Below are 25,302 nucleotides of genomic sequence, written 5' to 3' on the forward strand. Positions count from 1 at the left end.
GTCCAGCGCCTTGGGACGTCCACCCGATATGAAAGGTGCTATATAAATGTAATTTTGTTGTTGTAATGTCTCGACCACTGATAGAGGACCTCTGAGAATTTCTCAACCTTTCATCACCAGAAGACTTTCAAAATGTTCAAGTCAATGACATGCTAACCAATTGGCTATTAGTACTTCACAGTGTTGCTCTGTTAAGCAGAAACATGGGAATTACAAACCACAATTCTAATATGAAACTATTTCACACCATTCCCACAAATTTCCATTGAATAAATAAGTTTTAAGCAAAAGCAGCAGCCATTCATATTTGTTTTGACCTTAATCTTTTTACATAAAGAGGGTCAGTGATATCTGCCGCAACACCTCAGGAGGAATCTATTTTTTAAGAGCACACTTAGTATTCTCCAAACACTCTGAAGTATTTAAGGACAACCAAAACTGTCAGAGTCACAGTGCTACAGCAGGCCCTGCAAAGTTATCTGACAGATACATCTATGTATTAGAATAATGCAATGTTGATCTGCATTGTTGCAGGAAATTATCTTACTGATGAAACCATTCACAGTGGCAGTACTTTTGCCAATAAGAGGACACATTTTGGCCTAAAGACTTGAATGCTGCTGACATAATTGGACAAAGCGCCTCTTCAATTAGTTTAAGTTGAAGAGAGGCTTTGGGCTTTCCCTCCCTTCCCCACATTGTTTTTACACATACTTACAGTAGTTCACACATGTTTTAAAAACAATTTGCAAAAACACATTTAAAAAAACTATACACATGCAAATGTGCTAGATGCATGCAGTCAGAATTCATGCAACTGCACAGCTTTTTAAAAAAAATTCCTTTACCTATCCTCCTCTGAAAGCAATGGCTCATCAGAGAATAAACTGATGCAATTCTTGAACTTGATGTTGTGCCTTTTCACTTGAAACCAACTTGAAGCCTGATACAAAATACAATCAATTCACTTTATAGTATAGTCTGTGAAGTGCTTTTAGATGTCTCGAAGACGTGATAAGGTGCTATATCAATTGCAAGGATTATTATTATTATTAATACAGCTAATTGCTGCAACATTGTACTGAATGTGTAGTTGTTTGCTCTAGAAAAAGACCTACAAACAGCTATAAAATGAATAATCAATGAATCTGGAGGATTGTTGGCAAACGCCAGGAGAAGCTTCCTTCACAAACATCTGGCTATGCCAATTGAAAGGCTGCTAATCGATTGACAAGTCAAGGTTCGAAAGATTGCAGCACCTTGGGACGTCTTCCCAATGTAAAAGGCATGTTATCAATACAGTTTATTGTTGTTGTTTTTGCCGGTTTGAATCCAGGTCTGTGATGAGTTAGTAAATCTCAGTCAGGGCAACAATTGAGGCTTTACAATTATCTTCAGTGTCACCGGAATAGATAAGAGTTCTGATGTGCTATCAAGATGCACATATGTGGATATTGAGTGAGGACAGATTCAAGCCTGGTGATGATGCCCCCAGCAGCTGAACAAACCCTCCATAGTCAACGTCAAAGCTTACACATGAATAATGGCCATTTGCACAAGATACAAGAGCCCCCCCCACTCATGAAATTATACTCTAGAAGAATGAAAAAGGAGTCAGATGCCGTCAGGTGAGGAAGTGGCGAGGGGGAATCAAAATGGTTCTCAAGGCACCCAAGAGCATGTAAGAAACCATTTTTTCAGGATAGGACAAAATTGATTCATCATAATGTTTCTGAATGAATCAATGCCCTTGGAAAATACTTTGTCAAGGTGGTCTTGGCAGCGGGCATGAATACTTTTGCGATCGTATCTCTCTATACTATGCTTGTCACAGCGATTTTGGATAATTTTCTCAGTGAATCAATGTGAGACAATGAAGCAGGCCCCAGAAATTCTGAATGCAACATGTCCATGGGCCAAATACAATCACCTATCCTGGGGGAAGAGGAGGGAGGGAGAGAAGGAGAGAAGGAGGGAAATACAGTGCAGCAATATTATATTATTATAATAATCCTTGCATTTGATATAGCACTTTTCACATTTTCTAGATGTTTTAAAGCGTTTCATTGAATATACTGTAAAGTGAGTATATTTGTGGGCGAAATGTGACAGCCAATTGCACACAACAGTGTCCCACAAACAGTCGTGGATTGAAGTTACAATTTTTTTTTCTTGAGGAATTATTATCAGACGTATGAAGCAAGAAAAGTTGCCGAAGTTTTCACCCTGCTGGGAATCGAACCCAGGTCTCTGAGCTACAGGATTCCTACAGGCATATTTTACCATAGCAATGTATCACTGTGCTTCACAATAGCACAATTTTGCTTATAGTTCATTTGTACTGTGAACGTTGTTACGTATTAATGTGCCCAGCCAGCCCGTTTGCTTCCTGTGCGCCAGAATGCTTTTTAGGGTAAAATGGCTGATTTCGGGGTCATCAAATCATGTTACTTCCTGCTTTTCACATACACATGTGGGATTGGATTTTCTAAATCTCAAACACCACATTATAACCTTAGGTAGGCTGACTCCACAGGAGGTAAGTAGGCCTTCAGGGTGCAACGGCCCTGCTCTTTTTTTACCACACTTTGAAACAAGTGGTAGCAGCATTGGCAGCCATTTCTGGTGGCTCGAACTTTCAACAGTTGAGTCCTGTTACATGCGTCACTGTATCACAAGTTTGCTTATAACACAGCGGCACTGGAGCCCTTCACTGTGCATGCAGGAAGCCAGCCTGCTCGCTTCCCATGTGCTAGCATTTTTTTCCCCCACACCAAAATGGCCAACTTCCAGGTCATGAGGTTGCCTCTGACATCCCTCCCCATTTTTCTGTGAGTGTGCAAAGCAGGAAACAACAATAGAAGGGACCAAATAATTGGCCATTTTAGCTTTTGGTGTGAAAAAATAGCCGATTCATTGCATCACTGAAAACACCACTTCCTGCTTTGCACATAATAATAATAATCCTTACATTTTGATATAGTGCTTTATCATGTCTTCGAGACATCTCAAAGTGCTTCACAGAATATACTGTAAAGTGAATTGACTGTATATTTTGTGGGGAAAAAAAAGGAAATGACGTCAAAGACCCTATGAAACATTTCATTGAGCACAGAAAGCAAATCAGCTGTGAAACGTGTAGCAAAAGAATGCCAGAACTCATGATACAATATTATGGGTCCCAAACACTGCATTATAATAAAGCTATGCTGTAGTTTGAGTTTCAAAGAGTCAGACGGAAAAAAACACTGTTCATAGTAAGTAATCGCAAGTCACCCTGGTACACCAAACACCTCCGCTCCCTCAAGGCACAGGTGCATGCCGCCGAATGCACCCAGCTCAAATCTAACGGTTCATCAGCAGATCTGGCTGGACTATATTAAAACGTATCGCTCCGCCCTTACCTCCGCAAAATCATCCTTCCACTCTAAGATACAGCCGTCATACCCTATCCTCAAAAAACGTTCCCTGGACCCATTCCTGCTCATAACTTCCCTTTCCTTTCCAAGGTCCTGGAACGAGTTATTGCTTCCCAGCTTCGCTCCTTCGTCTCCCACCACTCCTTCTACAAATCCCTCCAATCAGTTTTCCATGCTGCCCACAGCACAGAAACAGCTTTGATCAAAGTGACAAATGACATTTTGTCCATCTGAGACCAGGACTCCCTCTGTCTCCTCGTACTCCTTGACCTCTCTGCTGCCTTCAATACCATTAACCATTCTATGCTCCTTCATCGCTTCTCCTTTCACCTCAACCTTCATGTTTCTGTCCTTGAAAGGTTCAGATCTTACCTCTCACACCATCTCCACTTTGTCTCCACAAACGGTTTCTCCTCTAGCCCCCGCACTCTCATGCAGCGTTCCTTAGTGCTCTGTCCTCTTCAATATCTATACTCTCCCTCTTGGTGACATCACCCACAGACATGGAGTCAACTTCCACATGTTTGCAGATGACACCCAACTCCTCCTCTCTGCCTCCCATCTTGACTCCAGGACCACTGCTGTCTTGAATGTCTGTCAGACATCAAGTCCTGGATGAGAGCTAACTTTCTCCAGTTGAATGTCAACAAGATCGAGGCTCCACACCTCAGGCACTGAGGCCTCCACAGGTGCGCCTCCACACCTCAGGCACTGGCAGCATTACCATCCAATGATGCACACTCCACCTTACTAAGCCAGTCTAGAACCTTGGCATCTTGCTTGACCCTCAACTGTCCTTTCTACTCCACATCTGTGTCATGACCCGCTCTGCCTTCCCCCACAACATCAACCAGTTCCGCAACTGCCTCACCCCCCAGGTGGCCAAACCCTCATCCACACATTCATTAAATCTAGGCTCGACTACGCCAACTCCCTGCTTGTTGGCCTTTCCAACTCTTCCCTCTGAAAGATCATCCAGAACTCTGCAGCTTGTGTCCTCACCCTCACCAGGCTCTGTCACCCTATCAGCCCCACCCTCTCCCGGCTCCACTGGCTCCCCATCCCCCAGAGGATAGAGTTCAAAATCCTCGTCCTCGCCTTCAAAGCCCTCCACAGCCTTGCTCCTTCCTACCTCTGTGACCTGCTAACCCCATGTCAACCTGTCTGCTCCTTCTGCTCAGCAGGTTTCGGCCCGCTCCACATCCCCCGCCCAGCCCGCCCCACCATCGGCGCTCGGGCCTTCAGACACTCTGCTTCCAATTTTGAAACTCCATCCCATAGTTCCTTTGCCTCTCTCCCTCCCTTACTTCCTTCAAGGCACTCCTCAAGACCCATCTCTTCGACAGCGCATTGGCCACCCTCCCATCCCTACTCTCCCTGCCCTCCTCCCACCGATCTCAACCCCCTGCTCGGGTCCAAATCCCTGACTGTCCAACACCTTGGGACATCCTTCTGATGTGAAAGGAGGAATGGAAAAGTAATTTATTGTTGTTTTAATGGACTGTTCTGCTTAGCATGCCTTATTTACTTCAGTCCAGTTCATGATAAAATGTATTCATTTGCATATAAAGCTAAATTATATTCCTGCACACTGTTCCCTGCTCATCAACAAACACAGTGACAACTTCAATCTGAAGAATTCAAATCAGTTCAGTTGCTGCAGCAGTAGTGACAAAACACAAAGATGAGAACATTGCTCATTAGCACTGCAGCACCCCAGTCAGTCTTATCAAGACCTTCCACCAGGCGTTGGCAGAGTTCAGCTCTGACTGGGCAATGTTGGCACAATAGTGATGTTATAATTCTGTACTTTGCACAGACTTCAGGGAGCACATGCGGCCTTGTAATATTTGATACCTCTCTCTCTCACAGGTTTCCCAGCATGACAACAGCCAGTAGTTTATTCCTCACTGATATCGAGATTGTTAAAACCTCTCAAGAGGAAAAAGGCTGTTTATGTTATCTCTTCAGGATTTGCATATAGATGAAATCAGGTAGCCCCTCTGTTGACAAAACTGTAGTAGTGACTTAAATCCAAAATGTTCACATGTCCAGTGTGAATTGTATCAGAAGTATTCCCCCCCCCCCACACAAACACCCACCCGCTCTCCTCTTCCTCTCCTCAAGGTACGGTAAACAAGTAATGGCTAAATATAATTATCCACCTTATTATTCATATTGATTGGAACGTTTCCCACACGACCCTGTGGGTGTGCACCAGGCAATGTATTCAAGTCACGTCCTTAAGTAAAGCACAGTATGTTCAACAGAGATAGTCACAAGTAGGACAGATACGCTTGTGCCATTAGGGATATCACAGAAGCAGCAACACTTTCTTTTCTTTTTAATTTAAAGCTATGATAATCATTCAATATTGTGCGACAGTATGCACAGAGTAATGAATTGCACGGTGCAATTTTAAGGCTGTAATCTATTATTGGAGTTTGGATGATGTTAAGAAGCATTTATTTACATTTTTCAAGCTCTGGATAAGAGTACAGCCTGGAAGTCGCTTCCTATCCTGAATTTTTTTAAGAATAATCCAGGATGCCAGCTCCCATTGTAGCTCCTTTGACCTCGGACATGACCTTTGTCCTCCAACCCGTGAAATGTTAGACCACAGGTTGAAACTGGATGATCTGAACCTGGTGTTTGCCCCATAGGAAGGAGAAAGAAGCATAGGAAATCTATTATCCTCAGGTCGCTCCAACACAACCCAACAACAATTTACAAAACGCAAAATAATGCAGATGCTGGAAATCTGAAACAAAAACAGAAGTCACTGGGAACACTCAGCAGGTCAGGCAGCATCTATGGAGAAAGGAAAGTGAGTCAACGTTTCAAGTCCACGACCCTTCGTCAGAACTGGCGAAGGGTTGTGGACCCGAAATATTGACCCAACAACAATTTACATTTATTTTGCACCATTCACGTCAGAAGGATGTCCCGAGATGCTGGACAGTCAGGGATTTGGACCCGAGCTGGGGATTGTGATCAGGAGGGAGGGAGGGTACAAGGGTGACTCTTCGCACAATCATAGAGGAGCGTCTTGAGACTAGCCTTAAATGAAGTAAGGAAGGGGGCGAGTCAAAAGGACTGTGGGATAGAGTTTCATAGGGTAGGGGCAGAAAGGCTGAAGGCCCAACTGCTGATCGTAGGGCAGATCAGGCGGGGGAAATGGAGCAGGTTGGTACCCACTGAGCGGAGGGAGCAGACAGATCTATATGGAGTTAACAATTCACAGAGGTAGGGAGCAGCACGGCTGTGGAAGACTCCACTGGGGGTGTTTAGGTCATGGAGCCTGGTGCGGAGAAGACACAAGCTGCAGATTTCTGGATAATCTGCAGCTTGTGGAGAGAAGACTTGAAAAGACCAACAAGCAGGGAATTGGCGTAGTCGAGCCTAGATGTGATGAATGCGTGGATGAGGGTTTCGACAGCCTGAGAGGTGAGGCAATGGCAGAGCTGGGCAATGTTGTGGAGGTGGGACAAGGCGGAGCGGATCATGGCATAGACATGGGATATAAAGGACATCTGAGGATCAATCAAGACGACCAGATTCCATACTGGCTCGGATATAATTATTACAACAAATGCATTATCAAACATCATTTCAAGCCAATCTTAAAGGTGACCATAGAACTAAATCCCTTTCCCACTCGACTGCCACACATTGGATTCATCCTTGCAGTTTTTTTAAAAAGAATGAAAGCCACTATTTTGGATTTTGGGATGAGATTGCAGTATGTTCAGACTGGGCACAGGATTTTGAGTGTCACTTTAAAAAATACTGAATTAAGTCAGTATCCTATTTATAGTTGCACTCAAATGTGATCCGGAATCTATTGTGCAGAATTGGTGGATGAATAATTATCACATTGAATAGATTGTGAAACGCCAACATTTTGACCCATTATTTCTACATTAAAGGAGATCTCAAGACGCATGAGAAAGAATAATAACAATCCTTACATTCGATAGCACTTTTCACTTCAGGAGGACATCTCAAAGCACTTCACAGAAGATACTACCAAGTGATGCGACTGTATTTTGCAGACAAACTCTGAAATAGCACGGTCATATTACATCACATGGCACTCATTATCCTGTTTTCACTTGCTTTAGAAGCAGTTTCTTATGCGCCATTCTTCTTTAGAGCACTGAATTCAACAACAATAGCCTGTGTTTATATAGCGTCCCTCACGCAGGGTAGCGTCCCAGAGCACTTAATAGTGGCGGAGCACAACGTTGACCCAGGAATCATATGAAGAAATAAATCAGCTTTGTGTATAGAAAATGCAATTAAATAGGACCCACTACAATGCATTAGATGTCGCCAAATTCACATATTCTGCCTGAAAATCTAAGCATGCATTTCCACTGACCGGGAAGTGAATGAATATTGATAAAGTCAGCAACTTTACTGAGCAAAGAAATTTCATCTCTTCCCTTAATGTAGACCTGTGGTCATTAACAGGGATGTAAATAAAGATTTCTCCTCAAACTACTCTTGCAAAATGAAACTAAATGTACTAAGACAAATATCTGTGGGTGGGTCAATTTGATCTCAGTCCAAATTAATATTTCAGGGGGATTCCGCGTTGTCAGAGGTATCATCCTTTGTATAGAACATTAAACTGAGGTTTCATCTTTTTAGGTGGATGCAAAGATCCCATGATCTTATTGAAAACAAGAAGAAATCTTCCCAGTGTCCTACCCAACAATCCTCTAGGTCAGATAGTCATTCGCCTCATGGCTGTTTGTGCGGTTTTGCTGGTGGAAACCGGTGCTGCATTTAACTACAAACATAGACCACATTTATCTTGAAGCATTATGAGACACTGTGATGTGATAAGGTTCTATAAAAATGTGTGTTCTTCTTCCACTGGTTCAAATTTAACAAGGAAGCTCCTACTGTATTTTTGATTTATTATACACTCAAAAAATATTTCCAAAATAAAGGACAATGTTTTTCCTCAGTCAGAGGCATCCACCTCTTGTTTACCCAATCTGCAGAATTTGCTGGCACTTGTTGAATGGCCTGGAAGTATCGCACAGACTGTAAGATGTCCTGCTGCTCCTCTGAGTTAGCTATATGCACGAGGGCTTTGCTGATATTTCTCATTATCTTGCTATGATTATTTCACGCTACTCAGCATTAACAAAAGGGTGATGGTTTTAGGTTATTCATGCTGTTTTATGCAATGAAGTTACTGAACTAGTGTACAATAAATAAGGCACACTGCAGTAACATACCTTCCCTCTATATACATAAACATATGAATGTAAAGGATCAGGAAGACTGTTGCAGTTCATCTGGTTGGTACCAAAGTAAAATAAATGACTAATCCCCCACTGTTTTATCTTTCCTCATCCTCAATTGGTTTATTCACCAACAGCTACACAATTCCTTTTTGCTGAATACATATCAACACCATAAACTTTGCCTTTTGGAAACTAACATTTGATTCTTAGAAAGAAAAACATCTAATAGAACATTTTAATTTTTAGCATTCATATGTTATTTTGGTTTCATGGGCTCAGAGGGGTAAGGCAGTTTAGCCAGTCAGAATCACTTCCAGAACTCACTGAGAGAGCTGGAAATTACAGGACAAGAGAAAGTCATTTCTAGTAAAATAATAATACTTGATATCGTGCCTTATCAAATAGTCAACATGTCTCAAAGCACTTCACAGAATATACTGTAAAATGTGTGATTCCGTATATTTTGAGTTCAGGATCTGCTTCCTCATTTTTAAATCCCTCCAATATTTCAGCCCACCCTACCTCTGCAATCTGAAACCCTACCAAACCACCCACTCCTTCCCTCCCTCTGCTCAGCAAACACCAGTTCTTGCCAGGCTCCACTGGCTCCCAAGTACCGAACGGATCAATTTCAAGATCCTCTCACTGATTTTCAAATCCCTTCCTGCCCTCGGACCTTTCTACCTATCTGACCTGCTTACCCCCACTCCACCGCCCGCTGCCTCCACATGGCTGGCTCCTGCCTCCTGTTTGTCCCTCGTCCTCTCCATTCCACCATCGTTGGCTGTGCCTTCAGCCACTATGCCCTGAAACTCTGGAACTCTTTCCCTCCTCTGCCTTGGCCCCTCCCTCTCCACCTTCAAATCCCGTCTAAAGACCTCTCTTTTTTATCGTGCTTACGGTCACCTCTCCCCTCCCTCTCTTCCTGGCTCGTTGTCAGACTCCGCCCCTGTCAAGCGCTCCAGTACGCTACCCTGTGTGAAGGATGCTAAATAATGCAAGTTGTTATTGTTGCTTCAAGTTCCAATTGGCGGTCTGGCTTTCAGTCTACCTGCCCCCAATCTCTGGAATTCCATCCCTTCGCCTCACTACTTCCCTCACATCCTTCAAGACCTTCCTCATTGACTGCCTCTTCGGTCATCTTCCCCCTATGCCATGGGATCTTTAACATCCACCTAAACAGGCAGGCAGGACTCGAGTTTCACATCTCATCCATTGTGACTTTTTTGTGATAGATAAGTCAAGACATTAAACATGTCTCCCTTTAATGTTCCTTTAAAAATACCTTTCCCTGTAATATTCCTTTAAAAACAAAGAGCTCAGAATACCTTTAAAAATTGTGAATAGTGTTTTTTAAAAAGCATTAGTAGTGACTTAACGCTATAGATAACCACAGAGACAGCATTATATAATCTAGAGGCAGAGTTCAAATCTGACATCGCACTATTTCGTATTTTCCATCAGCAGATCTGCCAGTCTCTGGCGTTGATCAGGTTTAAAGCTAAGAAAGCTTGACAGCAGGAATGCAGATGAATTAGCTGTGTGTTTAATAAGAAGTGCTAGCCATGTTAGCACCTCATATGAATTGCTGCATTAAATGAAGATGAGATGTTCCTCAAGCCATGTCCAATATCTGTTCTAAGAACACCTCATCTTCATTTCATTTTCAGCAATTCCAAAGATTCTTTTTTCTTCAGGAATCCTTCAGTCAATTTTCAGAGATTTTTGGTTTCTTCTCTTGCAGCACAGCATATGCTTCAGATCTATCCTAAAATAAAATTCTCCACGCTTTCCACTAGAATATGCACATTATCTACCAAAATCAGAAAGGGCAATATGGTATGCTTCAATAATTAGGCTCATGTTTAATGCAGAGTTCGTGTTTTGACACCACAAATCAGGTGTTGTAATAAGATTCCCTTTTCTGGAAGAGCTATGGCTCTCTGTATGAATTAAAAGTGTGAGGATCAGCAGCAGTGCCATCTCCTACGTTTAATGCACAGAAAAGACTTACTGACCCAGTTCTACACCCACTATCCACAGATACCCAACACTACAGCACTCCTTGCATTAGTACCAGGTGTTCATGGGACAATAGGAAGTTCTTAGTTGCACAATTTTTGAATCATCCTCCAAAATGTTGCAGGTGTCCTTAATCATTAGCCTGTCATTAGCTGGGCTGATCATTTATCAAACACATTAATAAAATAATATTTTCTATCCCACCGCTGGAAGCAAATTTAAACACAGAGAAATCTGAATGGATCCTGAAACCCATATTTATGGTACCTTGGCTGGCTGCCGGCAAGCAGGGTTCATTTTTGTGCCACAGTGAAGTTTAGAGCGATAATCTGGTTTGCTCTACTGTGGTATAATAATTCTAGTGAATAAAATCAGTTAGAATGTCACTGGGAGCAGTAATTGAAGAAATCCCACAGAAGCTATTACAGCACAGTAAATGATTTCCAGGGCCTGCCAGGCGCGTGTAATCTGCAGTCAAGAGTACAGAAAGGATACTGTACATCCTCCAAGCTAATTGCAACCACTGTACCAGTAACTGCATATGTAATAACTGATCTAAAACAAAAATCATTTAAAATTCAAATCAACCTTCGACTCTGGAGCAGATAGCTTATTCCAAGGTAGTTCCAGAAAAATAAACAGACTCTGCTCCACAGAGTAACCAGTGAGACTATTTAATTTTAGATTCACATCAACTCATGCAGATGACATTTAAATGGAGCAAGAGACCCAAATCCTAATGGAAAAAAGCAATTGGAAAGTTAATAAAGTGGCATCAAGACCACCAGCTAATAATAAAGAAGAGGAATACTGATTGCTAGAAAACAACTTTCAACTTGCATTATGAAGTGAAATGCAGTTGAAAAGATAAAGTTGAGCGAGTTCAATTCACATCGCCTGTAGTCCAAGTTTCAAATCCCAACACTAACTGATACTCCAATTTATCAGACACGAATGGGCTGAGTTTCGTCATCACTTGAGACTGAGCTGCTACATTCAGCACCTCATGAAGCAGAGTATTCTACCTGTGGGATGCCAGCGTACTGGCATTGCAAATCACTGAGTTAACAGCTCACTCTCTGGTGGGCTAAAGGAGAACACAAGCTGCTTTGCTTTGGAAATAATTGAGTTAGCAGCTCAATTCATGTGGGTAAGTGGAGGATACAGAAATCTTGTTATTGCAACGCCTGAGTTAACAGCCTCTCTCTCATGGATGAGGGCAAAGAAAATGTGAGTGTTTTGGAATTCAGTTCTCATCCTCACAGCCAGAGGGACCTTACATTGGAAATCTGAGTTTATATCCATTGTCCCACTGTCCTAGAAGGAATGTTAGCACTGGAAGCCACTGCAATTCAGGGACATCTGAATTTAATGCATTCTTCAGAAGAATAAAATAAATGACAGTATCTCCATTTTAAAACAACAGGGTGAATAACCCCCACACCCTGCAAAAATAAAGTTACAAGTGAGAGACCTGGGTTCGATTCCCGGCAGGGCAAAATGTTAGGCAAGTTTCCTTACTCAAGACACCTCTTTTTACCCAGCAGTAAGTAGGAACAAAAACAGAAGTCGCTGGGAACACTCAGCAGGTCAGACAGCATTTATGTAGAAAGGAAAATAATTAAACGTTTCGGGTCCATGATCCTTTGTTAGAACCCGTCAGAAGTCAGAAGTAAGTAGGAACCCGGTTGTTAGTCGATTGGCGAATTGCTTTTCTGGGGGTAATGATTCCTTCAAAAAAAAAAAAAAATTGTCACTTCAATTCACAACTGTTTATGGGACACTGCTGTGCACAATTGGCTGCCCTGTTTCGTCCACAAAATATAGTCAATTCACTTTTACATTATATTATGTGAAGCACTAGAGATGTCTCGAAGACGTGATAAGGTGCTATATCAAATGCAAGGATTATTATTTTTATTATTTTCTTACTCTTGTGCATCAATATACACCATTTGGACCTCTTTCCTGCCAGCTCATAAACATGCTGTCAAAGCTGAACAGTTCTGTTCCTTGTAGGGTTTGAATTTGTGCCACTTATTTGAAAAGTATCAGTGCATTGGATAGCAGGTTTGAGATTAGCCGTGCTATAGTTTTGACAGTTGATGTATGAAACACATTTCAGAGAAAGAGGTTTGTGCCAGAAGATGGATGTCGGGGGAAAAGTGAGAAACCAGATCAGTTGGTAAAAAGTGGAAAGAAAATGAAACTCATTTTAATAATGTAAATTATTGCATAATAATCAATCAATAAAATTACTCCATTCACTGACATGATGCACTTTGAATTCCATACAGAAACATTGGCTGCTACAGCTTCCAAAAAACAACCACATTTTATTTAACAATATGATTGGGGTTATTCTGCTTCATGCGTTCCACGTAAGAACATTTGTTGAGAGAGCCAAAGAGTTATATTCTGTTCCATCCTCAAAATATTGCCGATGTGTTGCTCTGAGTTTATAAACAACTGGACCACAATCTTGAAAGTAGAAATATTATGCCATTAAAAGTTTGCAAAATGAAAACATCAGGTGAAAATGTGGTGTGATAATTACTGGTCACACTAGCACATGGTCAAACATGCTATTCTTGTCCCAGTAGATGTGAAATTTCTCCCTTCCTCATAATAGTTGAGTTTCCCCGCTCCTCCCTCAATTGTAAAAAGTTGAGCATGACAAAAGGTTGCCCTGAAATATCTTGTACTCAAACCATGACCCCACAACAGCTTGGCTTGGCCATTTGCATTATCTGCTTGGACTTGTTGCCATCCTTCAGATAATTTATGAATCAGATCTGATCTGGACCTGTCCAACTCACCTCATTCATTGACAGCGCTGCAGAGCAGTCCTTGGAATGTGACCTTTCTCAACCGTGGTCTAACTAAGTTTCCATAGCCTTTGCATCCCCTGCCACACCCAGTATGTCTCCTGAACCTGTGGCTCGACCAAATTATCTTATCCTCCCCTGCCACCCCCCAAGGGTCCATGGACCTCAGTTTGGGAACCAATTACTCAATGACTTAGAACACATTTTCTTTTTTTTGGTCAGATAGATATCAGATATATATGAAAACCTATTACCGTGCTTAAACTTCTCTTCACCAAACTGCTGAGAGCTTCATATACGTATGTTTTTCCAGTTCAGAGTGTACATTGTCTAAACTGGTTCAAAGTGTACATTCTTTCCCCAGAGGGATGCATCCTCTTATCTAAGAGATAATTTATGTTGAGGTTGGTAAGAGCGAAGCCGGTCCAACATGATCAGTGCCCTGTAGGCCTCTTTGGTTCAGGCTTTAGGCTAAAGACCACAACAGAGGATCAACTCAATTCCTATGTTCTATTCTTAGGACTGTCACTAACCCAGCCCAAAGAGACAACTTACCTTCGATACAAGGAGAAGGATAGGAATTGGATATCAAACCATAATAATAATAATCCTTGCACTTGATATAGCGCCTAATTACGTCTTCTAGGCATCTCAAAGCGTTTCATAGAATATACTGCAAAGTGAATTGACTATATGTTTTTGGGGCGAAACACTGCAACAATTGCACCGTAGAGTCCCACAAACAGTTGTGGATTAAGTGACCAAATTGTTAATATTTATTCATTTAAAAGGAATTATACCAAGAAAAGAGATCTGCCAATTGACTAACAACTGGGTTCCTACTTACTACTAGGTAAACAGAGGTGTGTGGAGTAAGGAAAATTGAACCCAGGTTCTCTTGCTTGCGAGGCAAGTGCTCACATAGAACAGATAGAACCATAGAACAGATGAAACAGAGAAAAAAAGAACTTATCCCTAGTGGTAAGGACAACTCCTAACTTTTAAACTGGTTGATATTCTTATGCAGAAAGACAAAAGGGATAATTATGACAGGACTAGTATGAAATTAATGTTATCGTTTACATCAATTGATTTTCCTGCTGGATTGTTCTCTTTTGGAATATGAACAAAGGGAAATGCAAATCCATCTGGAGAGAACTATTTGAAAACAGCAGGTTTTATTCCAAACAAACAAGCAGATTGCATGAGCTGGTAAAGGCTTCATTGTTAATATTGAATGAGAACAAATTGTCAGAAATTAAAGCCCTTTCGCAAAGTGGACAGCAAGGAAACGATAATCATGGTTTATAATTAATACTAGTTATATAGTGATTGATAAGCTTCAACTTCCTATGGCTAAATGTTGAAGCTAAAAGCCATTTTGTTTTGTTCTTGCAAGCATATAATCACCTCTTGATCCAACTCTATCAACTTCCTTGTTCCCTTAGCCAGTGGAAATCTGCTCAACCCTCAGCTGTCCTTCAAGCCCCACATCTGGTCCATTCTTAAGGCTGCAACTGTTCATCAACATAACTTACCCCCTTACCTCACCCTCTTTACTGTTGAAATTTGTATTCATACATTTGTAACCTGAGGAAAGAATTCTCACGAACCTCACCAACTACAACTTTTCTAAGCCATCACAATTTTATTCTCCCCAACACCAAGCTCCACACCCCCATTGTTGACAGGCTCTATGGCACCAAGTGGATCTGACCTTTAAATTGTATTTCTAATTCCACATACAAACCATCACACCAATGGTGGCCAAGCCTTGAACCACAGCACTGTCCTGTGGAACTCTTCCAAAATATATTTGCTTTGCTTCCTTTTTTGCTGCCTTCAAATCCAGTCCAAAAAATATGACTTTTCATTGAGGCTTTTGGCCAACATTCTAATTCCTCCCTTCTCACTACTCCTCATCATAATTACTACTAATAATTGATAATTAATATTAATAATTAATACGTGTTCTGAGATGCTAACCCAGATGAAGGGTGCTACAGAAATGCAAGTAGTTGTTGTTGCTAAACACAGAACAAGCATTCTACATTAAAAAGTCCTATATAAGTGCAAGTTATTGTCGATGTTGAGATGATGCACTGAGGGGATTTCTTGTCTATCCTGCAGACAAGAAACAATCTTAATTGTCATTTTCTTCCAGTTTCTCCTAGTACAGTATATGTAGGTTAAATGCCTCATTCAGTCATTGGTAGAAGAGTTGTTTTGCGGATATTATTGTTCATTTATCAAATGTCTCCAGGATACATGCAAATGCCTCAAAGGCTCACTCATTGCAATAAAATCTAATGCAACTTGAAAATGTTTAACATGGGGATATGTAAGTTATCAATCATCTGACTGTTAGAGCAAAACAAAGAATCTCCCTTTCAGGTGACTTGTAGGTTATATTATTATTCCATACATTATCTGTATGTCCATCCAAGTAGATAGTTAAATATAGATATAAAAACCTAACATTTTTTATTCTTAGGCTTAAGGCCAATATCTTATAATTTAAGATTTCGACTTTGGAAAATATCTAAATTCAGTCTAACCTTTCAAGCCAATTTTATAAAGAAAGCGAGAGCCGAGAAAAACTCCCTTCCAAATTAACAATGTTCCAAAATTCTGTCAGGTATCTGAAACATGTGGAAACCTATCACCATGCTTAAGAGTAGCCAAATCAGACTCAAGTTCCATGTATCCCATCTACACATAGAATGAAATCCACAATCTTTCCCTGGAGGCATGCATCCTACTTACCTAACTCCAGTGAGTACTAACAACCTAAGAATATAAGAAATGCTAGATGTAAAAAGACCAAGGTTCATCTAGTTCGCCTTCCACCTTCCTGGCGGTCGCATGCACATATATCCGAATACCTATGTACTGTATCCCATAATATTATGTCCTAGAAGAAAACTATCTAATCTGTGTTTGAAAGAATCAACACTTCCTGCTTCAACCATCTCCATAGGGAGCCTGTTCCACAAGTTCACTATTCCATTAATGCAATAGTGTTTGTGTAGATTCATTCTGAATTTACCCCCCTTCAATCGCAGGCCATGTCCTCTGGTTTTACTATTCTGGACAAGTTGAAACAGCCTGTCATGATCTATATTGTCTTGCCCCTTTAGAATCTTAAAGACAGCAATCATGTCACCTCTCAATCTCCTCTTTTCCAGCGTGAACATGCTCAATTTATTTAGTTGCTCCTCATAATCCAGTCCCTCCATTCCTTCAAGCATTTGGTTACTCTCCTCTGTATCTTCTCGATTTCTTCAAAATCCTTTTTATACTGCAGCGACCAGAACTGTACACAGTACTCTAAGTATGGTCTCACCAATGATTTATACAGTGGCAGAATTACCCCACTATTTCAGCTTGCTATTGATGTTTTGATACATCAACATCTGGTTTGCTCTACTCACTGCCACAGAGCATTGTTGGGAGAGCTTCAATTTATTGTCAATCAGGACCCCCAGGTCATTTTCATTTTCCACAGCCTAACCCTTATCAAGCTCCCTTGTCACACTGTCAAAGAAAACCAGTAAATTAGATTAGCAAGACCTCCCCTTCATAAACCCATATTGGCTATCATTTATGATTTTATTACTATCCAGATGCTCCATGATTTTATCCTTAACAAACATCAAACTTACTGGTCTGTAGTTTCCTGGGTCACTTTTGTTACCTTTCTTAAAAATAAGAGTAACATCTGCCTTTCTTCCAGTCTAGCAGGACCTCTCCAGTCTTCAGTGATTTTTGAAAGAGTTGTGCCAGCGTTTCTGCAGCTTCCTCGGATGCTCGGATGCAATTTATCTGGACCCTGAGATTTATTTACCTTAAGTTTGCACAACTGTTTGGCACCAAGCTGGTAATGAATAGTATCGCAACTTTGTTCTGCGACGTCCTTGAATTTTCTTTCCAGATCAGGTCGGTTAACCATCTCCTGCTTGGTAAAGACTGATGTAAAAAATGTATTTAGCACTATTGCAGCCTGTGCAGCAATATTAGGCACAGGCTGGCAAGATCCAAGGCTTGTGTACCCCAGAGTGGTGTTGGCATACTACTGCAGTTTAACCCGCTAAAAACACATAGCTAGCCATTGAAAGCACTGTCTGTCAAGCTTTCCCGCTGCTTATCCATCTAGGACCACCCTCTTCATTAGGGCTTTGGCTTGCAGAGTTGAGTGGGAACAATCCCTGCCACCAGTGACTGGTCTGCCCTACGAATCCTGCCAATGAACCGGACTGGCTGAGCTCTGATCAGCTGTGCCCTGGAGAACCCGGCTGATTTAGCAACTGGACAACTGAGACTGCCACAAAGGACTGTCTCATTTCTGACATTTCACTGCCAGGCAGATTGCTTTGAAGCCAGTGGAGCTCCACGGAGACTCTGCTTATTTCCCTCTTCCCCCTTAAGGAGTGTTATAATACTGTTGGATCTTAAATTTGGTTGAATGTTGGATCTCAAGCACTTCGAGAGAAGGGCGCTATACAAATGCAAGTAGCTGTTGTTGTTTTAAGACAGTGTTCTTGAGGTTATGACCATGAGAGATTTGGGGCCTCTGTATCTCACATATTTTCATGTTACACTCTACCAGATTAAAAAGAAGATTCAACCAGAAATAGGTCATGTTTTAGTTTGTAGAACACTGAGCCAGATTTCAATGCATGGTTGCCAGAAGCAAGTATTGGCGTGAATATCTATTGAAATTCAATTTGTGCGAGATGTTCTTGCAGTGGAGTGATAAAAATGCAAGCAGTCAAAAGTCTGCTGAACATGCTTTCTAGATTGCAGCTTGTGCCAGTAAAGTAATGATTACTTTTAAGTGCTAATTTTGTCCCGATTGTTTCTTAGGGAGTCTCTTTTCTCACTGTTCACCATTTACTGCTGGAGACATCAAATGTGCATCTTATTAGCACTCCCAATCCTTCACACATTTCAAATTTTTGGTTGCGATAGAGAGCTATGAAGCAGTCTGCGCCGGGAATGTAACTCGTGTATTTTGTCCAAGACCAGCAGCTCTCTCAGTAACAGAAACCTAACAATCAGTTATACCTAACAACTTCCAACTTTCCAAAACCGTCTCTTCTTTTAGATGAGACATTAAACTGAGGTCCCATCTGCATGTTTAGGTGACTTTAAAGATCCAAAGGCACAGTTCAAAATCAGAAGGGAGTTTCTCAGGTTTCTTGGCAAACAATCCTCCAAATAACATGGTCATTCACTTCATGGCCGTTTGTGGGATATTGTCATTTGCAAACCGCTACATTTGCCCTTAAAATACAGTCATTACATTTTAGGGTATATCCTGTAAAGTACTTTGAGAAGTCCTCCCGATAAGAAAGTATCAAATGTAAAGATATTTGAGAGCTGGTGCAGATGCAGTGGTCTGAATTGTCTTCTTTTACACTGTAATGTTGATTTATTCTGTTATTATTTATTATATTGCTTTGCTTGGGACAACAAGCAAAATCCAGAGGGCATTGAATGACTGAACAGCATTTTGAAATGTGCCAAGCAATTGCCCAAAGAACACAACCTATGGCTGATTAACCTGCAATGAGCAGTCACAATTAGACTAATGAAACATCCCAGGAAAGTAATTCGCTTCTCTGCTCGGTGATTGAAATAAGTGCTTGGTTGGGAACACGAGCAATAGGCAATGTGTACTAACTCCTGTAAAAATCACATGGAGGGCAACTAATAGCACAAGTGGGCTGAGCGGATTACTCACAAGTGACAAAATGGCAAGTGAGTTATGGTCAGCGCTCAAGCAGAGTATAACTTCTATCCCACGCCTCTTCATCATGTTCTCGGTTTTTACCCCACCTGAACCAAGCAATTAATATTACAATTCTATCAACATCAGAGACAAACATGGTCATTTTAAGGTGCACTAGCTTACTGTGTGAAACGTGGGCCCGTTTCAACTTTGTTTTCCTGTTATTTGTCCACAAGATATGAAAAATGCGATAAGGAGATTACACGATCGGAGGGTTGCATAAAAACATGTCCCAATAACAGTAACAGGCACATAACTTCAATTTACAGTTGCCCACTGCTGTTTTATACATTTCTATATGAAAGCTGTTTGTTCAGGTTTAAACTACATGCCATTTGCCAAGTTCCAGTCTGTATATCTCTCAAAACAGCCTCTGCTGGCTGCAGTTTGCTAGAGGACCTGCAAGCCTCTGCTATTTGATGATAATACTGTAATGTTAGATATCATACATACTGAATATGCACAAATAATAACTGAACCATTAAAATGACTGATTTGTTATAGCAAGCGAGAAATAATCAAGATATTTTCTAGCTCCATTGAGTTCTGGCATCCGTGACACAAAATGTAAACAGATCCTGTACTTAATTAGGCATCACACATAAAATAATCTGCAGTTCCATCCATGCTACATTTCAGCTGGAATCACTGAATCTGTTGAAAACAAAAACATCTTCCTGTACATTTCATCTAGCATGGATACAGCAAGGGGATGCCACAAATACCTCCATTAAAATTGTTTTTTCAAAAAATCACTTTGTTAAAACAAAAAAATCTGATTATTTTATTAAGGATTTTAGAAGATTCAGCTCAGGTGGTGATTTGAACCTCTATTATTATTGACACTTTGTTTCTTAGTCATTGGTAGAAAGCAGTGAACATGAGCGAACCTCAGTTAGCCACATTAAATTACAGAGTGCATTCCTGGGGCACTTTATAGCAGGCTTTTTTTTAAACATAATACTTTGCATAACCAAAGCAATCACTAATTATCTGCAGATATTTTGAAAGCTATGGGAAGAAAAAAAGGTCAAGAGTGGGGGGGAGGGGTGAAACCAAAATGACCAAGCAAATATCACACAAGAGCTTTAGAAGGTCATAAGTTTGGTTTGGATGAACTAGCCCATTTGATTACCCACTCTACAACCAGCATCGATATGGGATTTATATCCCATCAATCGGGTTGGATACAAATAGGAAAGTGGAAAGTGTGCTAACACTCTATGGGTTTTATCATATCAGATATTTATCATATCTAATTTAACATTGCTTCCCCAACCTAATACATTCCTAAATGGAAACCCTTGATGGACTTGGATCTATGACACTGGACTTTCAGCTTGGGGATCAAGCCTTTCCACTGCCAGTTAGCAAGGCACTGGCCACTACTCAGATATTTTTTTTGGCCGAGACATTAAACCAAGATCCCGTCTGCCTGCTCAGGTGGGCACTAAAGATCCTATGGCACTATTTGAAAAGAGAAAGTTTTCAGCTTCTAGGATATTTAAGGTTCTATTTTTTGCCATTAATTTAGAATTTTTGAAACCAGCTGGTAGCATGAGTAATATGTTCACATCATGCCAGGATAAGCTTGTAAACGACATGATATGGGGTATAGGGCTCAAATTTACCTCAATGGACAGCATATATATTGAATGCAAAGACAAAATATTTAACATCAGTCCCCAGAGTGATAGCAAGCTCGGATCACACTTTAACTGGTTGAGAGATAATCTCCTCATCCCGTGCAACCCTACACCTTTCTACCAATTCCTTATGTTACATCTCAATGAAAATACAGCAGATGGTTAAAGCAGTACATAAACGTGTCATTTTTTTTAAAAAAAGAAAAGAAGCAACAGCAATTTGACAGTGAGTGTTGCTGCCTGTGAGTTTTAACTAGAATGGTGCCAAGATTAAAAAATCATTGAATGTCTGTCTGAAATTGATTAATCTGGGCTCACACTCACAAGACATGTCAGAATGATTAAGAAGTTGAACAAGTTCAATGGGTAACGGGTCATCCCGTGGCAAGTTGCAGTCAAGGCAATGATGTGTAAAATACAACAAACTAGAATTACTGCCAAGGCCTTTGAGGCATGATTGAGGAGAAATTCACCCTGGATCTAGATTTGTTCTATTTATGTAGGGTTATCGTGTCCAGTATTTAACAAATTTGTTTCTCTGCAGTTCTAAAACAGCATAGAAAACCAACTTCAAAACTAAGTCTATTTACGAATTGGCCAATTGCTGGATACAGGTGGAGTTTCAATTCAATTGTGCCCACTAAAGCTGGGCAAAACCATAACAGTGCATTTTCTGATAGTCCTCTGGGTAATGCAACTCATTGCTGAATGCATCAATGCACAGTTGGGGGGAAAATCAAAGGCCGAATGTGTTACTTAGACCACATCACAAAGGCCCAAGTAGGCATCTAACTTCATACTGTATCTATGCTTCCATTTTACCATTTAAAGCACAAATCATCCAGATGCAGGGATTGAGTGCTTTCTGGCCATGGTACCACAACACTTAATGTGTCCCTTTGTTTCACAAACTACACAAGTATGCTGAGGGATGTTATTCTGTGCTAATACATTGGTAACTCAAAGGGCAAATGCGTGTTATTAATTCCACCCACAGCATTCAAAATCAGAAATGTTCTGCAGAATGCCATTTAACCTTTTCTTACCCTAAATAAGCAAGCAATTTTGAATTCCCTAAGGATGGAGGTCAACATTCTGGCAGGCAACAGCATCATTATGGAATCAAGTGTAACCAGGAACTGCATGAAATGATGCTGCTATAATTCTGTTAATACACCTACTGACAGAAGCTTGGCTCATACCTTTAACAGCTCCATTTCAGGGACTTTCTCTTGGCACATAAATGGAACGTTGACAATATCCATAGGTCTATGTGAATAGCACTTTGCAAGGTAGGTTAGAAAACTGTATGCCATTTGTATAACAGTATCAAATTAAATATAAGGAATTTGCACTTCATGAACAGAATAGGTAAGCATTATTGTGACCCAATTCTGCTTGTGCTGTTTGTGTGCTTGTCTGTGCACCCACAGTTAATCACTAGCAATTGACACTTCCAGAAGAAATGTGATTGCTAACTACCGCTTCGCAAGTTTTAGTCACACAGAAGCCACAAGCTTCTAATGATAAGGTGCAAACAGTCATTTAAATCCGTACGATCTAAAATGAAAGATCAATTTGCGGAACGAGGACCTAAAAAAAGACAGCAATTACTAAAACAGCTAATTACAATTTAAAAGCTATTCCCAATGAGGTGCAGAATCTCAATCCAGCTGTTCCAAAAAAAATCCACGATAATAGATTATAGATGGTTTGCATTTCAGCTAACACTTGCAGTGGCAGTAAAAGAACATATGACAAAAAAAAATGCTTAAGTAAGCAGTACGAGAAAACATAGCCAAAACAGTTTTTTTTACTGCACTGGAAAATTACCTCTTCTCAGCACACGGCTGCTATGCAAATAGTCCAATAAATACAAATAGCAAGTTGTCCTTTGTTTCACTTAATATAATTTGCTTTCAAATGCAAAGCTGTGTGTTTGCACATGTAGCACACACTGCGGCAGTTCAGATAATTGACTTGAGAAATAAAAAAAATTCCAATTGAAAGTGAGCATAGAGTTACACGTGATGCTTCCTCCTGAGTCTCTACTATTTTACCACATCTTATAACCCCATTGTGCTTGACAGAAATGTGAGCCAGGCAAAAGAGAAATCAAAGCAATAATATTTGCTTAGCAAACAATGCTCAAAAAGAAAACAGTAAACAAAATGAGTGTTTATGCACAAGGTAACACTGCCGACTCCCTTAAATGTATTTTGCTGCTATTTTGTTTTTTAAAAAGAACTAATGAGCATGCTTATGGAATACACTGTCGCAAATACATCATCAAAATCAGAAATATTTGCTAGTTGCAGTATGTAAGGTTTGAATAGGTAGCTAGAGTCAATAGACTTTAAATAGATGCAGCAAAATTAGCTGTTAAACTCTCTGGATTTAGTGAAAAGCAAATGAACTGAAGAATTATGCAGCAAGAAAAATACTGATAGTACATATTTAATTGTATGGGTACACTCAGACATGAGTGAGTGAAAATATTTGCTTTTAACAAAAATGAAAGCATAACTGTCTATCCGACAAGCCTTTGTTGCTTGTTTGAAGGGGGAAACAGCCACCTAAGCTTTCTGTTTTTGTTGTCATGGTGATGTCATGGCTAAGGGATCAGATGTATTTTGACATAACTGACATCATCAGTTTGCAAATGGGGTGGGGAGGAAATAAAGTGACAGGCATGTTTAGATATTGAAACTGCTTGATAAACAATTTTTTTCTTCATTCATTTGACAAAAACACGGCATAGTTAAGTAAAGTAGAATATTTAATTTTGACATTGTGGTAAATGGTAAAGGAATAGATTATTATAATACTGACATTTGATATAGTGCTTTTGTCAGGAGAATGACACAAAGTGTTTGACAGGATAGATTGTAGTGTAGTGACTGCATATTTTGTGGGTGGATGCAATAGCCAATTTGACCCACAAATTAATCTGATTGAGGCAGGAGCAGGCAGATATATCCCACACAATGGACCCACTACAACGATTCTTCCTCTTTTGGTGATGCCATGCTTCGATGAGATCTTAGACCAAAATCCTGTCTCAGACTCCATAACACTATTTCAAAATATTTTTTCTCCTGATGTCCAAGATATTCTTGGAACCTTCAGACCAATTGATCATTAACTTCAAGGATCCTTATGAGGCCATGTTAGCACAAATGACTCACGTGTTTGCCTACAAAACAGTCACTTAATAACCCAAAAAAGACTTCCTTATGAGTCATATATTTTTAACAATAATGCTTGCAGTTTTACATTTGGTATAGCACCTTTCATGTTGGGAGGACATCTCAAATCTTAAAGTGTAGCGACTGTATTATGTTAGAAAATGTGGTTGTCAATGTGCGCACAGTCATGCAGTGAATGATCAACTTTATTTGAGGTGGAACTTTTGACCAGGAGCCAGAGAAACTCCCTTCTCTTTCGAGTAGTGCTGTGCGATCTTTAACATTCATCTGAACAAACAGGACCTCTTATCCGAAGGATGACACTTCCTGCAATGCACCGCTACCCCAGCTCTATGTTGGCGTGTTTACCTAGAGCCGCAGGGCGGTCAACGGTTTGGCTGTTGAGGGCCAGATGCCTGACTTGTGAAAGGTCCACTGGCCGCATAAGCAATATATTTTTGTTTTCTTTCCAGAAACATAACATTTACACAGCCCCTTTTTCACATTGGAAGGATGTCTCCAAGTGCTTGACATTGCTGACTTGGCACCTTAGCTGGGGGTGAGAGCCGAAGGAGGTGGAGTGGTGAGGGAAGAGGAAAATGATGACTGAAAGGGTAGTCAAAGAGTTAGGTCTTGACGTGCCTTGAAAGAGGGAAGGAGGAAGTGAGTCTGGGACTCAGAGGGACACACAATGGTGATGGTGGAGCTGGTGGGGTGGGGGATGTGTAGCAAGGTGGCGTTTGCTGGGCAGAAAGAGAACAACCAGGTTGGAAGATGACAAGAGGTAGGGTGAGGAAAAGGCACGCAGGCCGTGGAGGAGTTTCTCACTGCGGAGTGAGGGAGTTTTCTGTGAGGAAACTGCATGGTACTCGGTGTCTGTCTTCGATCATCCCCCCGCAGCGATCAAGGGAGGCTCTGATCATTTGTCCTGACAATGAACCACAAAACGCTGCCCTCACTTCCCCTTTCTCTCTCTCCCTCTCTGTTTTTCTCGCGCTTTCTTGCACTCTTTCTTACGCTCATCCCTTCTCTATCAATCAATCACTCTCTCCCCCACTCTCTATCACTCTTTTCACACATTCTCTCTCTCTCCCCTCATTCTATCTCTCTCTCCCCCCCCCACTCTCTCTCTCAGTCACTC

At 40.8% G+C, this 25,302-nt stretch overlaps 1 protein-coding gene across 8 annotated transcripts in view; it reads right to left on the bottom strand.

Annotated features, from left to right (window-relative positions):
* The window catches only part of LOC103176881 (protocadherin-9), a 397,017-nt gene that overhangs the window by 289,211 nt on the left and 82,504 nt on the right, over nucleotides 1–25,302 (bottom strand). For 2 of the 8 annotated variants that reach the window (XM_042333967.1, XM_042333964.1), the window contains exon 5: nucleotides 8,168–8,207. The exons of 5 other annotated variants lie outside the window; for them this stretch is intronic. In XM_042333967.1, the coding sequence (XP_042189901.1) occupies nucleotides 8,168–8,207 (40 nt within the window). Of the gene's footprint in view, nucleotides 1–8,167; nucleotides 8,208–15,079; nucleotides 15,093–25,302 lie in introns of all 8 variants that reach the window. One more of the 8 variants, XM_042333966.1, reaches the window with a different exon arrangement.

Source organism: Callorhinchus milii, unplaced genomic scaffold (genome assembly GCF_018977255.1).
Source record: "Callorhinchus milii isolate IMCB2004 unplaced genomic scaffold, IMCB_Cmil_1.0 Scaffold4, whole genome shotgun sequence".
Lineage (NCBI taxonomy): Eukaryota > Metazoa > Chordata > Chondrichthyes > Chimaeriformes > Callorhinchidae > Callorhinchus > Callorhinchus milii.